This window comes from Dendronephthya gigantea, unplaced genomic scaffold (assembly GCF_004324835.1).
Source record: "Dendronephthya gigantea isolate DGI-Jeju-01 unplaced genomic scaffold, DenGig_1.0 000032F, whole genome shotgun sequence".
NCBI lineage: Eukaryota > Metazoa > Cnidaria > Anthozoa > Malacalcyonacea > Nephtheidae > Dendronephthya > Dendronephthya gigantea.
In genome coordinates, this window is record NW_021163042.1 from 1,126,860 (window position 1) to 1,143,895 (window position 17,036).

At 36.8% G+C, this 17,036-nt stretch overlaps 2 protein-coding genes across 2 annotated transcripts; both read left to right on the top strand.

The window, feature by feature from the left end:
• The first annotated feature begins 27 nt into the window (after positions 1-27).
• On the top strand, positions 28-7,161 carry LOC114524745 (protein-glutamine gamma-glutamyltransferase 4-like). Its single transcript, XM_028545915.1, has 13 exons — positions 28-203; positions 1,816-1,998; positions 2,488-2,584; positions 2,785-2,876; positions 2,956-3,080; positions 3,371-3,499; positions 3,600-3,913; positions 4,222-4,481; positions 4,879-5,094; positions 5,412-5,603; positions 5,794-5,957; positions 6,251-6,393; positions 6,769-7,161. Exons 1-13 carry the CDS (start codon positions 128-130, stop codon positions 6,929-6,931), a joined length of 2,154 nt encoding a protein of 717 aa, XP_028401716.1. The 5' UTR covers positions 28-127; the 3' UTR covers positions 6,932-7,161.
• Positions 7,162-8,865: 1,704 nt separating this feature from the next.
• On the top strand, positions 8,866-17,032 carry LOC114524871 (protein-glutamine gamma-glutamyltransferase 4-like). Its single transcript, XM_028546078.1, has 13 exons — positions 8,866-9,164; positions 9,763-9,954; positions 10,975-11,134; positions 11,276-11,367; positions 11,786-11,916; positions 12,050-12,178; positions 13,785-14,098; positions 14,379-14,635; positions 14,740-14,955; positions 15,312-15,512; positions 16,043-16,206; positions 16,374-16,507; positions 16,765-17,032. The coding sequence occupies exons 1-13, from the start codon at positions 9,059-9,061 to the stop codon at positions 16,904-16,906; spliced, it is 2,238 nt and encodes a 745-aa protein (XP_028401879.1). The 5' UTR covers positions 8,866-9,058; the 3' UTR covers positions 16,907-17,032.
• The last annotated feature ends 4 nt before the right edge of the window (positions 17,033-17,036 follow it).

The window sequence follows — 17,036 nt, forward strand, 5'->3', positions numbered from 1 at the left end:
AGTATATTGTCAGCAGGTGGCCTTCCTTAACTTGTAATTTCAACGGCTCCATCCGAAGGTGATACTGATCCTCGAAGTGTTAAATTGCGAAGTGTTAACGCTTATAGAAAATATATTAGGGTCCATAATGTCAGGTCGAAAGAGAAACTTGTCTTCCAAGGCGAAGACCGGAACGTCTGCTACGCCATCAAAGAAAAAAGCGGGTAAGTTAAGTGTACGCATCATAGTGTAATGGTGTTCGATTGAAAACGAAACAAATTCATAAAATTTATACGTAAACGAATATACCAAACGAGGCCTCTTGTCTTGAAGCTCTTATCCAATCTAACCCTTTGCATCTATTCCGACTTCCATATATATCCAGCAAGAGGATATCAATGTGCAATATAAAAGACGTTCAAACAGGCGTCTCAATATAGCTGCGATTTTGGCTATGTTTATAGATTTAGCCACTTGAAATTTGCAAATACTTGATAGAACAAGCACAGATTTATGGTGTTGCAAAGATTGACGGATGCATACGATGATAATCTCCAGACAATGCATGAATGCTGCATGCATGTGGTCGGCAAACGCTTGACTCAATAGTTCATATTATTTTATGGATATGCTTTTATGCACATTGTCTATATATAAGACTATAAATTATACGATTAAAGCACCATAATTTAAATAATTTTAACAAGTGGACTTCGATACCGTATATATTGGCACAATTTCTATATGCTCTTAATTTCAAGTCTTGAGCACTTTACTGCATGGCTAATTCGTGTTAGAATTGCACCGGAAAACAACTAAGAATTACTATATTAGTCATATGACAACCGTGCTTTCAACCTTTATTTTGTCAAAAGTCAGGTAGAGTGATCAAATGCCGGCCCAGGGAAACTTTCCATAGGACAAAATCTCCAATTGTTTTCATAAAGACTAAGTAGCTATATTGAAACATTTCACGGAAATCTTTTAGAACACTGTAGTCATAACTAATACTTACGTGCGGAGTTTGTATAATATTAGCGCACGAGTTTAGGTTTAGATAGTAGAATTTGCAATGCACATGCAGTTTGCCCAAGCTGTGTCTGGTAAATTTTATATAACTATATATCAATACAACAGTTATAATAATCACCCCAAATTTCCTTTCTAGTATATGCTAAGTTACATTCTACAAAGCAAACACTGTATGATTGAATGTGCAATTGCTCTACAGTTCGAACGGATGATGATCAATATTTAATAATTAATTTGCTAATTTCTTCCAGCATGTTGTGACCAGGCATAAAGCACCGCGTCCGCTAGTGCATGACATTCTCTAAGTTTTCTAATCTCCCCATCCGTCTTACGGCAGCTTTGTTCTATTATTAACTTCCTTTCAAAACGAGCACGAGGTCTTCCGAGAAATATCGGACCGAGGTCTTTTTGAACAGACCGAGCAAGGTTTGTGCAAAAAGATCGAGGTCCAATATTTCTCGGTAAAGGCCGAGCAAGCAAGGTTAATTAAAGGTTATTAAATGGCATAAGTCATGTATTTGCACTTGAAACAAACAAGAAATGAATGAATTCGTATTATTAGCCTGGTACGCATTTGATGAAAACAAAAACAACCATTACGGAAAAGTAATGAACCGCTGAAAATTCTTCTCAGCCAATCACTGAGCTTCATTTCACCGGAAGTGACGCTTGCCATATAAATAAATTTAATTAGCCAATGAGCTTCGCCAGATTAATTGCATGTGTGATATCCCGGGCACCCTGATGAAAGTCATCCGCTTTTCTCATATTAAAAAGTAACTCTGTATGTTACATCGTTATCAGGTATGGACGGCGTTACCGTGGATTTCAACTATAATCGAAAGGAAAACACAACACAACATCATACCGATGAATACGAAAACGACGTTTTAGTCCTGCGCCGTGGTGAAAAGTTTGACTTGGATCTAACGTTCCATAATGCTGATTTGAATGATATTCAAGAATCGTTTCTCCGATTTAATATTGGTCAGTTCTTGAGCCAATAAATTGGCTTCAGTTAATCTAGTGAACACCTATACCGATATGCCTTAAAACGTTTCTTCGCTGTACAGCTTTGACTGATTTATCAGCCCGGTTTTATTAGTCGTACTAGTGATCATTTTAAGGTGTTGATATAGTATAATATTGTTATACGTGCATGACCGGACTTGAATATATGAAAAAAATGGCGCAGTGCCGTAGCGGAAAGGGTTTTTTCCCCCAGTCTATAAACGATACAATAACTTCGCGTCTTCAGTTATTTTTATCGTGTTTTCGCGCATTTAAGTTCTCAGCTAGGATACAATGTGAATAAGTACACCCCAACTTTTTCTGAAAAGAACTTTTCGGGTTTCTGGTAAACTTGGGAGCCTGACGAAAGAGACCTTCATTGTTCATGGGTTTATCATTGCCATTATCCATGTTTTAATGATAGATGCTAACGTGTCGTATGTCATGTACATTTTTCACTTAAAGGAAAAAATACTTGCAAATGGGAAACGAATGTCGTAAAAGAGAAGGGGCTCGCTCGACGTTTGCAAATAACTATTCCAGTTGGTGCTGCTGTTGGAAGGTTAGTTGGGAAAGTTGTAGTTATACTGTTAAATAAAACGATTGATGAATTGATAACAGATTTTTGTCAATGTTCCTATTGTATATTGTTCAAAAAAACCTTGGACCTGTTACAATTTTAAACGCATAGATGAGTAAATCAGATAACAGGGCCGGGTAAATCTTTAATTTGAAATATGATCATATTCAATTATAATTTAGGTATACAATACAGGTTGTTGTTCCCAAACATTCCAAAGAGCCACTTAACCAGACTGGGCAGATTATCGTTTTATTCAACCCTTGGAATAAAGGTATAAAAAAATTCCAAATTCGGGAATTTATTTTAACGGAAGTGGACTGCATGTTAACATGGTTTTCCATTTCACTCAGATGATGAAGTTTATCTTGATGAAGAAATATTAAGAAACGAATATGTTCTGAGCGACTGTGGTCTAGTTTACGCGGGCTGGTCGTCTAGAGTTGGCCCAAATCCGGCCGCTTGGAATTTTGGTCAGGTAGGCATGCTCCTAAAACTATATTGTAGAAACAAAATTTTGGGTTGGAAATCAAGAATCTTGTTGTCCTTGGCATCTTGCTTGCACTACCTATTGTTTCAGCAGTTATACAACAATTTGCGACTTTATGCATGCAGCTTTAAACGAAAAACACTTCTGCGTGACTTAAGGAGAAATATGATTAATTCCCATTTATTACTGGGTAGAAAGTTTCTTTCGGTCGTGCCACATTCTACTTTTTAATTTATTTTGTTAAGTTTAAACTTTTTCTTTTGTTTTTTCTTTTACAGTTCGAGAAAAATATCCTGGATTGCGTGTTGTATCTGTTGGAAAAGGACCGAAGGATTGAAAAGAAGCCTGTAAAGTCTATCTTCATGAGACGTAGTCCAGTATGGGTTGCAAGAATACTCTCTGCCATGGTAGGTTTTCCTTGGGATACTTCAACGCTAGCGAAGTGAAAATTGTCCAACTAAAAGGAATATATTTTAGTTGCACATCTTAAAACTTACAAATGTTTAGATTAATTCACAAGACGACAATGGTGTGTTGGTTGGCAACTGGTCAGGTGAATACGATGATGGTAGATCACCCACGTTTTGGAATGGAAGTGTCAAAATACTTCAAGAGTATTTTGAGAAGAAAGAGCCTGTGAAATATGGCCAATGTTGGGTCTTTTCTGGAGTTATGACAACAGCTCTTAGAGCGATTGGTATTCCGGCAAGAAGTGTTACCAACTATGACAGTGCACATGATACTGACAACACAATGACCATTGACACATTTGTTGACGAGGAAGGAAACATTTTAGAAGATCTAAATAATGACAGCGTTTGGTAAGTATTTGGCAGATATCACAGAGTCGAACTAAAGCAGATGCACCAATACCTTGAACTGAACCACTGATAGCTGGAGTCATTTATTCACAATTAATTGATAATCCGCTGTGAAATGGGGAATTAGCAGAATGAATTAAGTGAATGGGGGAGTACAATCAAAGCCAAAAGTCTTATCAAGAAATAGATCAGTGTTCAAAACCAAAACCTGATGAGACATTCGTATATAGAGAAAGACTTATGCACGCCTTTGTCGTTAGCTTGCATTACTATGTCTCTTATTGACTTTTTATATTATTTTCGTGCAGGAATTTTCATGTTTGGAATGAAATCTGGAGCAAACGTGCTGATCTTCCTGGGAATAAATACGATGGTTGGCAAGCAGTAGATGCGACACCGCAGGAAGAAAGTTGCCAAATCTATCAAACAGGTCCTGCCCCACTGAAAGCAATAAAAGACGGTGAAGTGTACGCCGGCTTTGATACAGGCTTTATTTTTTCGGAAGTTAATGCAGATAAGGTGACGTGGGTAATGAAAGAAGATGAAGACGGTAATCAAACAATACAAAGTATGTAAACGTTTTTTATATTCAACGTCACGTATTCCCCAGCTTTCTCCCTGCACCGATCATCACAAGCCTTATCCTCACAATACTACTTCACTCTTCCTTTTCTACCTATACTGTTAATCCATAGAAAAAACTGACACTCCTGCAACTATACCACTCCGTCAGCCTGGGCCAATTACTGGGGGGTTCACACTTACATGCAAAACAAGCTCTAAGCCAACGATCAGTTTTACCACCAAATCGGAAATGCCATGCACACAAATGAAGAAGTTCACCAAGTCAAGCTTTATATAAGAGTGCTAATAATTTGATCCGAAGTGTCCACCTAGCTGGTACTGGAATCATCATACCAAACGTCCACAAAGCGTATCATAATAAACTGCGATTGATTTAATAGAAACGAGCAAACAATTGAAAGCCAGCGTCGGCCATTTTATCAGTACGAAGTGTGTTGGCAGTTTTGAAAGAAATGATATTACTGATCTTTACAAACACCCGGAGGGAACAAATGAAGAAAGAAAAGCATTTGAAACAGCTTATAGTTTCGGAGAAGGGGCAAAAGATTGGACTGGTCATTTGAATATTGAAGAAGAAGGCAAAGATTTAGATATTGGTATGTTATAATTTGAAATGATAACTATATAATTATCCATTTCTGTTCTTACTTGCCTTTTAAAACCATGACTTCTCACGTCAACTATCCGCAGAATAGTTTGGAGACGATTATTTTTTGTTATCGTAAGTTGGGTGCTTTTTTTATCTCTTTAGTAAAATGTCACATAAAACCAAAATTAACGACTTAAGTCGCCTTTTTTTTTATTTAGTAAAACGTAGTATATGTCTAGCCTTGGCACACTATACCACTCGGCTCACGACAATAGTTGATCAATAATCTAAGTTTATTATATGTATTAATACTCTTTATTTTAGAATTAAGCACAAAGGAAGATGATCTGCGTGTTGGCAAGCCTGTAACATGCCTTGTAATGCTGAAAAATAAATCTAAGAAAAACCTAACCGTGTGTCTAACAGGCGTAATTAGTTCAGTCAGATACACTGGAGCTGTTTGGAAGCTTGTGAAGAAGCAAAAGTTTGAAAATTTGGAAGTTGGTGGCGGCAAAGGTATGTTACCAATAAAATATTTTGACTATCATATAGAAATTACCCTGAGTACGAAGTTGGCTATTTTCGGGTAGGAGGGATCTATGGTGAGTATAGATCTCGTTATTAATGCTGCATGAAACCGCATATTTTTGGTCTAAAGTAAAGAGCATTGCCTGAGTTATTATATGAATCTTTCTTGCAACATCAGACGTGGAGAAGGAAATACGACTGGAACCGGATGAATACGTGAGTAATTTGACAGATCTTAATTGTCTAAAGTTCATCTTGGTCGCTAAAGTGTTGGAAACGAAGAAGATTTATGTCGATGAAACCAAGTTCCAATTGTTTAACCAGGACTCCATCAAAGTCAAGGTCAGTTAATACCTGATAAAACAATCAATTTGTGAAGAATTAAAACGACGTTTGTAACTTCTTTAAGCAAGCGATGGTAGATGTAATCCTGATGTTTTCTCAGACCTGTTTGCTATAGCGACCCTAGTTTAGATATAAAACATACTCCACTTTGCTTTCACGACCCAAAATTGTGGTTTCAGCGCTAGACCTACATTTTGTAGTGCATTGCTTTGCATATATAGCCTAATGAGTATATACGTCGCGTTGCACGCATGTTGCCCTAAAAACATAATTCTTTTATTCAATTATAGTTTAATGACAAGTCACCACTTCAAGTTGGAGTAGAGGCTGAGGTTGAAGTCTCGTTTACAAATCCTTTGCCAATAAGATTGTCCTACATTAAAATCAGTATTGAAGGCGCAGGGCTAGCGTATTTGGATACAAAAACCTACAGGTAACTTGTGTAATAATCTTTTAAATCAATGCAGGGTTACAGTAATGTTTGGAAATGTGAAAATTAACATGCATCAGTTTCAGAAACTATCGTCAATGTAAAACAATATAAATAAAACTTTGCATCATTGATACCTTGAAGCGAAAACTGAAATCCGGTGGTTGCTCTTGCACGGAATTGAAAACATCAAGGGCAGTAGATAATGAGGCGTTTCAGTTTTTTATAAATATACTGTTTTTAACGGTTCGCACTCATCAAAAGGAGCAGCTCAGATGGTTCTGAAGAGTATGTCGATTTATTAGCTCTAACCGATTCACAATAGATTATAGTTATTAAATGCATGACGTCTAATAAACATTTTTACTAAACCTTTAGCAAAAGCGTCCAGTACGGCAAAACACAAACAGCAAAATTTTCTTTTACTCCACGAAAAGCAGGAAAACGTACCTTGCTCGTTGATGTGGACACAACCCAAGTAAAAGATTTCAAAGCTGCGGCTGATCTCGATGTTCTTCCTCAGTCTCCCAAAAAAACATAACCGCGTGCATGCACGCATTTAGATCGCAATTTTTTCTTTCAGTAATATTTCATTAATTAATTGTTGTAGAATAGAATTTTAATATGTTTTATTTATACGCAAAGCATACATGCACCTTTACTCTCTGATTCATATAGGCTAATGTGTAAACTGGAGAGCATTACTCTTAATGTTTCCTATAGTGTATGCATATAAGATACGTTTAGCTATAATAAATTTATAAATGTTTTCACTCCGGTCTGATATGAATAAATTTATAAATGTTTTTAACCCCGGTCTGATATATTGGATGGCCTATTACGTATATGCATGTGAATCCAACTATATACACGCTAAATTTATTTGCTGAAGCTAACAGTTGAGAGAATCCATTGGCTTTGTTTTCTGCGATGATGAAGGTTGGTATGAATTTCTAAAATTTCATCAATCTTCGAGGACGAATCGCTAGATATCTGATCATTTCAAAAGCGGAAAGAAGACAAGAAGCGGCCACCGAAGATTTGTGTGGCAATGATTTCGCCCGAGGAGAAGACAACGCAGCTGAAACCAGCGCTAAACGCGAACAAGCCGCCCCTGTCACCCCTTGAGGCCCCATTCAGCGGCAGCGGCTCAACTATATGACCGGCCCTTAGGAAAAAAAGGCCGCGAATAACGAAGCAGCAATTCTTTTAATCATAACGTTATAATACATCATAGTAAACTATCTGGGATTGACACTTAAAGACTTGCATATTCATGTATGGAAGGAGGAACTCATTAGTCGTTGCACCTCGGGGAACAAATATCCTATAAAAATACGCAATGGAAGTCGTGGGTGGGTCATGCATGTGGTAGATTAAAGAGCCACTGTATGGAGAAATTGGAGACAACAAAAATAATGCGTCAACACTGCATGACCTTCCTCTTGTGCGAAAGGAAGAGCCAGTTTCATGCAGTGAAAGAATCATAACATGCAGGCATCGTTATACACGACAGTCAATAAAAGTTGAAAATTAAATACAGTGCTGTGTTGATTTACAGCCCTAACGTTCGAGGGCCACCAACCATATTAACTTGATCAAGGAGAACATATTTCATGTACCGTGGATTGTGTTTTACACTTTCTATACCTAAAGTCCAATGTACTTCAATCATGCGTTTTTGGCAAGCCAGTGAAAACCACGAGCTAGGCTGTATCAGTTTTCTCGTTATTCATCGCCGGCCACATCAACCCATGCACTCCCCGGTCGTTGATAAGGAACCTCTTACGTCATGAGGAAGTAATATATCAAGCCCCTCCCTTTATCATTCAGTCTTTTTAAACTCTTATTCAAAGAAAGTTTACCATAACTTTACTGTGAATATTGAGTTTTCAGTATTTTGTCAGTATTGCCATTGGCTATGAACAATATCGTAATTCCTAACGCGATCTATTGCCAAGCATAACGCAACAGGTAGTTGTATAGGTACTAATATATGTATAGATATAATCGTGATACAAAATACGCATGACGTCCTATTCTTCCCCTATTTTTTCCGATCCTAAAATAAATATCGAAAACAAATTGGCATATTCTTGCTATATATAATAATATATTATACATGCGTACGGGTATGACACGAGTGTTGATATATAATAACTATACATGCAAATTTTATTGTTACTGTTGTTGCAGGTTTCAAACCAATATTAATATACTTGTTTTTGCGGTCTCATAATAATATTACCTTTCTCGAAAAACTAGAGATAATCCCCCATAGAACAGTCTCTCGCCTCTATATTGCAATTTTGGTAAACCATTGACCATATTATTTCGACCATATTATCACTTGTACAGAAGTCATGCACGTATGTATGCATGGGAATGTATGCCTTATTATATACACATTTATTATTTATGATTGTAACAGATTGTTATCGATATAATATCTAAATTTACCCCGAATTTCAAAGAATCAATATATATCATGATGTTGTTCGTCTTTCACAATTATGCAGTGCTCAGTTCATTCCACTGACTCGGTGCATCTGGCAGAGAGCTGAAATCTTTGAAACACTCAAAGAAGTAAAGTTACATTATACGTTGCAGCGACGATTACAGAACTGAGCAGTTATTGTTGTTAGTTGTTGTCTATACCCGGCGCATCATGTGTTACAGTTTCCTTCATTTCTTCGACTTTTGTTACAAATTAATTTTTGGACCTCCACAGAAGGAAAAACCAAGCGGTCCGAAAACCGCCGGCCATCATTCAGGTATGTTATCATTGGTTGTATGATTTTATCCACATTCACTGGATGCAGGCGACTGTTATGACTTTATGTGCGATTGTGAGATGTGATGAAAATAAGTAGGTACAAAGGGTAAACTGTCCGCTGTATGCTACTATATATATATATATATATAATTATATATATATATATATATATATATATATATATATATATATATATATATATATATATAATGTATATAATATACACATGCACTCTCAACCTCATATTGGCTTTTTAATACAAGAGTCCTTGAAACCTAATTACTCTCTCTCTCTGTACTCTTTTCGACTGCAGCGTTTATAGAAATAGCATGAAAACATTTTTCAATGTATGCATGGGGCCTGTACTTCAAGACTACATATTATACCAGTGTGTACTGAAATGTGTACAGAAATGTAAACAAGAATGAAAGCTTTCCATATTTGATGTGGCAAAATATGGCTCTTAGATTGCAAGAGTGTGATTAGTCCGAAAGCGGCCTAAACCTGCATGACAACACAACGAATATAAACTACGATATTTAGCCGTCGCATGCATACCTACAACTTTGCAACTCATTTTATTTTCATCCCTCCAGGTTACAAACATGTTAAAGATATTGGAGTAGAGTGTGATCTATTTATCGAAAAAAACACCAAGCGCCATCACACTGATGAGTATATAAACCGTTCTTTGGTTTTACGACGAGGTGAATTGTTCTTTCTGGGGATGAAATTTAAAGGATTAACCTTTTCAGGGATTATGCATGTGAAACTTCGCTTCAGCTTGGGTAAGTGGTATCATATTCACAGAAATAGCACAGATAGCTCATGTAATTTTGGGTATTTTGCTCACTGCATCGTCAGAAGCTTGTGTGACGTTACCTGGCTTATTTTTGCGAGGATGAAATAAGTAGCTACTTTATAGGGGTTTAGGCACATATTCTCGAAAGAAAATTTTAAAATTAAGTACCGTGAATGCGATTTCCTGTTGATTTTTAGGACTGACATTCAGTTTACCAATATCAAACTTAAAGTCCTCCCCCGTGGCAAACTTGGGGGGCTGGGCAAGTTGCCCTATGCCCCCCTCTGGGTGCCCTAGCATGTTTAACTGAGGCCGTAGAAAACTTCAAACAAAGTCCAAAGAAAAATTCATAACAAGAGATCTAAAGGAGCATTCAAGGTACCTGCCACTTTCAACTGAAACATCATCTATGTGTTACCGTGGCATTACCCACGCAGGCCGGGAAACTGGAAACTGAATTTAAAATCAGTCCCAAGCAATATTTATTGATGATAAATTTATTCCTCCGAGGGGCGGGCATATCATGCAATACCTCCGGGAGAACTCCAATTCCCCCATCGCTGCTTATCTGGTTTGCGTTATCGTTATATCGTCGTTCTTCTTGCCCGTTCTCTTGCTCGACAGCCGGAATTAACGAAGAACAACCTCAATGCTGGTTCTTGACTCACATGGTTATAAGTGTGTTTTAAAATTACTCGCTTGTATATATACACCTGCCTTAATAATGTTCGTTGCTTGCATTGGCAATCTTGCGCTGATACAGTAAAAATATACAAGCTGGTTTTGTGAAAAACTCAAAAATTTTATTTTATAAGAAACAGTTTTTTGTGGTGTCACAGATAGCTATATATCAGGTAGATAAATTGAGCATTTTTTGGGTATATTGCCAACAACCTCAGGTGCGAAAAATCTTTAAAGGGCTTGTCACTTTGGAAGTCTGTCGCTTGTCTTGAACTTTACCATTTCTGTTAGTGTTTCATAGATATTTGGTATAAAATTTATGTAGAACGTGAATACTTGAAATCAAACAAAATGAATGTAGCCACCATTGGTATAGCAGATGACATTAATTACGAAGCATGGGGAATGGTTGTTGTTGAGAAAGATCATACAGAATGCAATATTGTCGTTAAAGTTATGATTCCAGTGACTGCAGCCATTGGAAGGTAATCTTAAAGCACAGTTCAATTTCAAGTCTGGCGATTAGCTTACAATTGGAATCTAGAGGGACCGCTAATTTTGTGGGAAGGGTCATATTTTTTTCATGTGTACTGTTTCACGAAGACGTAACTGTTTCTTGATTTTAGATATAAAGTCAGTGTCTTACTTCCTTCATCATCATCTTTTGTATTTTTAAACGAGTTTGAAATCATCGCTCTTGCAAATGCATGGAACAAAGGTAGAGTTAATAGAAGATAACTTAATTAAATTATCAAAACATTGCAATTGTTTGTCTCATGATGACGCAATTAATGCAAAAATTGAAGGAATTTCCTGCGCAATTGCTTTGTAAAACGTTTACTTGATAATGCACATACGAACTATTTTTTCCATTCCGGATTGCTTTTTCACAGTTCATGCATGTTGTGTTCTTTGCCAGATCCAAACCGGAAACGGTTGGCAAGACATGTAATATAACTGAAGAGCTATATTTCAAATTTATATTTTCACTTATTTTAAAGCCGGATTTTAAATGCACACTGGTGAAAAGTAAAATTATTAGATGATAATTCCTATCACAATCATTAATTGATCAATAAAACAATTTTGGACTAATCCGATGCGTATATTTACATAGTCAATCTCTCAATTTATAGACGACGATGTTTATCTTGAGGAAGAAGAGCTGAGAGAGGAATATGTTTTAAACGATGTTGGTATGATCTTCCGTGGTAATGCGAGTAATGGTGTGCGCGGAATTAGTGGAACACATTGGCAATTCGGGCAGGTAATTTAAATTGGTACACCGAGTGGAAGTTTTGTTTCTAATCGTGGCACAATCGACTAGCGACATAAAAACTTATTCAGTGTTAGCACATTTTCTTAATTGCAGTTAAAGAACAAAGTTTTCTTTTATGTAGTTTGACGAAAACGTTCTAGATTGTGTTTTACTGCTTTTGGAAAAAGATAAACGAGTTGAAAAACAGCCTCTGAGGTCATATCGAAACCAAAACAGTGTCGTGTGGTTAGCCAGGATACTCTCTGCCGTGGTAGGTTTCAATTGAGATTCTACATCATCACTAATAACGCCATGCAACTGTTTGTGCAACACTTTATTCAGTCGTGAGTCAGTGTACTGCTTTGTGCATGCCGCGCGCTATGGTTATTTAGACTATAATTTACAACATTTAAATACTGTGTATCTTCGTATATCATAAATATTATACATGTTCGAAGATCTGTGACCAAGGACTTACCCCTTGCAAAAGATCTATGCAAAGATCTTTCTCCACAAGTAGAAATAGTCCAACCTTATATATGGTCGGTCAAGTGGATGCACATCAGGCGACGCGTATCGCAACCTAAAATTCCACAACGTGTAAAAGCCGCTTCGAGACACCAGCAAAACATATTGGAGGGATTTATATACATAGAGAGACGCGGTCAATTAATGTAGAAAAGTAATCTGTGATTCGAGTAGGTTCATCATGTGGCGTTTAGAAAGACACAAGTCACAGGACACGCATTACATGGTTGACACTGCAAAGTCACCCATAAGACAGAATTCACAATTCATTTATTAACTAGTACATAAGTCGGCTCGTTTACTATAATAGAGATCTATATGTGACCAGTTTAATAGTACTCACTCGCAATCGTCTTTCCTTTCATTCTAATTTGATCTGCAGTTTCTTTTGCGTTTTTCTTTCTACTTTGCAAAAGCTTAAGTTTCGTGGTACAAACGAGGCGACGATTTACTGGACTTTGACGTTGTTTACTGGTCTATTGTTAAGTTCGCAGACAAATTGAACTGTAATATGTTATTTTGGCGACGAGATGACACTATAATCGGTGAATCACATGATTGGTGCGATAAACAAGTTATCTAACCTTCTTTTGCTTCTTCTAAGAGATATTAGTAGACAAATTTAAACAAAATATTTGAAGGATTTGATGCTTTCTTTCTCTTAGATTTAGCTGGGTTCGTTTAGGTCTGGTTCACACTAGCTCCCAACACACGGGCAAATATTCGCGAACAAGGCATTTAACAATAGGTCATTTTCATTTTAACAATAGGTGATTTCAATACGTAGAACGATAATTGGGGGTGCGTACTCATATATTCAGTTCTGCCGTACGGGTGCAATAGCTTATAGAATTCCGTCAGCAGAACGGAATGTATGAATAAACCCCCAATTATCGTTCTAGTTTGCCCCTGCACATAGCGAGGCTCTGAAAATATCTCCCTCTTCTTTTCTTGAGAACGGCATATCACACTGAATTAACAAAATTATTAATATTATATTAACGGTTACCCAATCAAACTGTACATACCATTCTTTTTTAACTGTGAATGTTCAACACGTACCGTGATTTGCTGATTTTGCTCATTACTGACACCTGAACTATATGTTCTTCTACTATCGACTTTCCATGCGGATCCTGTTGGTGGAATAGCATGAAATAATTTACTTAATCTTATTGAAAACCTACGCTAGCCGTTAAATTTTATGTCATGCATAACAAAAAAAAATGTTCTGCTAAATTAAAATTATATGAATCTTAGGATACGAATGAAGATATTAGGTAGAAAATTACACACAAGACTCCATAATTCAATTGCAATTAAAGGATTCACTCCAAGTTCTATTTTAGCTAAATTGCCAGCAAGATGATGGTCTATTGGTTGGCAATTGGTCTGGAAACTATAAGGATGGAAAGGCGCCATCAAGCTGGCTTGGCAGTTCAGATATATTCAGAGAGTATTACAAAACTAATCAACCAGTGAAATATGGCCAATGTTGGGTATTTTCTGGTGTCATGACCACAGCGCTAAGAGCTTTAGGAATACCTGCAAGATGTATAACAAATTTCGATAGTGCTCATGATACCGATGAATCTATGACAATAGATGTTATTGAAAGTGAAGATGGATCACCAATGGAGGACATTTCTAACGATAGCATTTGGTGAGTTTGAGATAGAGGCATGGGGTTTGTTGCATGAGGAAATCTTTGGCTTAGTTCAATGATCCAACTTTTAAGTCGAGATCAATTACATATTTATATTATTATACACTACATAGCTCCAACAAAATTTCCGATGTGCTGAGCTTGAATTTTGACTGAAACTATTATTTTGATTATAATATTGTACAGTTAGAGTATTGCCTGTGGCAACCTTGACTGAATGACTATCTGTATTTAAATTAATTGTTGCCAAAATATTTGCGTGCTGCTGCTGAACTAGGAATTTTCATGTCTGGAACGAAATTTGGACGAGAAGAAAAGACCTACTGGCCAAATATGATGGATGGAATGCAGTTGATTGTACACCACAAGAATTAAGTTCTCAATTGTTCCAGATGGGACCTGCTCCACTGACGGCCATCAGAGATGGCGAAATATTCGTTCCATATGACACAGGATTTGTTTTTTCTGAATGTAATGCTGATTATGTGAAATGGATCGCAAGCAAGGATGAGAATGGAGCTATCGCCCTGGAAGGTAAGTCTGTTTTCCTGAACTGATAATTTTTCTTTCTCCCGTCACCATACGGTTCATGAGCGTGTATAGCCAAATAATGTCGTTTTTTGTATACTGATACATAGAGGCGAGTTATAGAAACAAGACATACATTGGGAAATATATCAGTACAAAGATGGTGGGAGAAGATAAGCGTGAAGACATCACTCATCTCTACAAATATTCCGAAGGTTCTGACGACGAAAGGACAGCCTTCCAAACTGCTTTTAAGTTTGCCCAAGGTTCGGAAAATAGAAAGGCGCTTTTGAACAAAAAGTGCGAAGAAAACGATATTGAAATTGGTATGTATTGGTAATGAGGAAAATGACGAATTACAAATTAAGATCGAGCCCCGTCAGAGAGGCAGATGTTGAAATTCTCAGGTTATATCTAAAGTTGTACGCACACTATACGAAAACACTATGACAGCATGGGTGAGATTAGCCTATTCTTCGACCTGTTCCTTTTTAATAGCTGCAGTACTGCAATTTCAATTTCATTCTATCTTGGTAAATTTGCTACCCAAGATTACAATAGGCAAAAGTACAATGACGTCACTTCCATTAAAAAAGGCAAATCTAAATGTAGAAATAGTCGAACAGGCTAAGCATAAAGTTATCATTCCAAAATTAAATTCTGCATGACTTTTGTGATTTAGATCTTGTCATGCACCAAGGCCAAGGGGCAATGATACAAAATGGCACAGATATCTCATGCACAGTTCAAGTGAGAAATACTGCACAACGAGCCTCAACAGTCAATATGACGGCCGTAATCAGTACGATAGAGTATACAGGCAGAATAAAAGCATTGGTTAAGAGAGTAAAACTGGAAGATTTGAAAGTCAATGTCGGACAGTGTATGTATGATAAACTATTTTTTATTTGTGAATACTGTCATCCTCACGTGCAAGGTACAGGGACTGGGCGCAAGAAGGACTGACCCCCCCCCCCCCCCCCCTCCTAGCCTGCCGTATTATTATTTTTCAGAGACTTTCGGTTTTAAATAATTTATAAAAAAGAGTTTAACTGCATAGTGAACGTATTGCATTTCCAATCGAGATTACATGGTTGAGAGAACCTGTGAGTGCTAGGAGTGAACAATTTTTACTTTTCCAAGACGTAAAACATGACATGATTTTCCTGTAATTCTATAAAAAAATTGCCTTTCATAATAAAATAAAAATGGTCGTAAATTATGCCATGTTTGGTAATAATTATTGTCCACATATATACCAGCTCTCAATTCATGACTCATGTTGACATGTTTACATCTAATACTTTATAGACCTATTTTTAAACATTTCTAGCGCGGAAGCCCATACAAACGCAGAAAACCTGTGAGTGGTAGGAATGAACAATCCTAATAAATAAATATTACTTTTTCAAGGCGTAAAACGTGAGTTTGTAGTGAAAGCTGATGAATATGTGAAAAAGCTCTCGGACCTTAACTTCATGAAAATTGTTGCCATTGCAAAAGTTCAGGAGACGAAAAAGCAGTTTGTGGAGGATTACAAAATACAGCTTTTTCATGCCGAATGTATTTCTGTTAAGGTAATACTTATGAGAGTATATTCTTTGTCTTCTCAACAATTATCTTCATTTTGCTTTTTCACCCTTGTAGCGCACATGCATGTATATTGCACACATATGCATTTTTTATTGCATGTATATTGTAGCATATATATGATTTTCTAACCTCCATTCCAACGTTTGCTTAGTTCTTGGACCCAGTAGAAGCTGGTCATTTAACTCGTGTGGAAATAACATTCACCAATAGGCTGAATGTTAACATGACCAACCTCGTTTACAGTGTGAGTGGAAAGGGGCTTACAGTGCTTCAGGTCCAGCAAAGGTACGCAAAGAATAATTTTTCGTTGGGCCACTACGTTCGAGTGCCGTTAACCTGCATTTACTTAATATATATTAAGTTAGTTGCACACATCCATGCATGATGTGTGCCTTTTTGTGGTCTGTCATTCAATAAACTCAATAAACTGTGTAAAGTGGTCTGTCCAACTCTTGCAGTTCAATAAACTCACTCAAATATCCGCCGCAGCTATAGCGCTACCAGTCCAACTAAATTACTGTTTTTGTTGACGAAAATTCTAGTGGAAATGTCGGTATTCTCGAGGTGGAAAGAGTGATATTCAGACTAATACCATTTAAAGCTGGCAAACATACATTGTGCGTTGACATCGATAGTGTGCAGGTGAAAGATTTGAAATGCTTCGTGGAAGTACAATGCTATTAACTTTTTCCTTTTTTATATAATATTTAGATATAGCATAAAATTCAATGTATACCCATGCAGTGAGATAAAAATAATTGTTCACACGATATCTTTTGATGGTAATAAATGGTAATTCACAATGGCCAAGTGC

Excerpts from the sequence above, each read along its gene's own strand:
- LOC114524871 (XM_028546078.1), top strand. The coding sequence starts at position 9,059 with ATGTGTTACAGTTTCCTTCATTTCTTCGACTTTTGTTACAAATTAATT. Across the intron at positions 11,368-11,785 it reads TGCAAATGCATGGAACAAAG|ACGACGATGTTTATCTTGAG; the intron begins GTAGAGTTAATA and ends CTCAATTTATAG. Across the intron at positions 16,207-16,373 it reads CCGAATGTATTTCTGTTAAG|TTCTTGGACCCAGTAGAAGC; the intron begins GTAATACTTATG and ends ACGTTTGCTTAG.
- LOC114524745 (XM_028545915.1), top strand. The coding sequence starts at position 128 with ATGTCAGGTCGAAAGAGAAACTTGTCTTCCAAGGCGAAGACCGGAACG. Across the intron at positions 3,914-4,221 it reads CTAAATAATGACAGCGTTTG|GAATTTTCATGTTTGGAATG; the intron begins GTAAGTATTTGG and ends ATTTTCGTGCAG. Across the intron at positions 4,482-4,878 it reads CGGTAATCAAACAATACAAA|AAACGAGCAAACAATTGAAA; the intron begins GTATGTAAACGT and ends TTGATTTAATAG.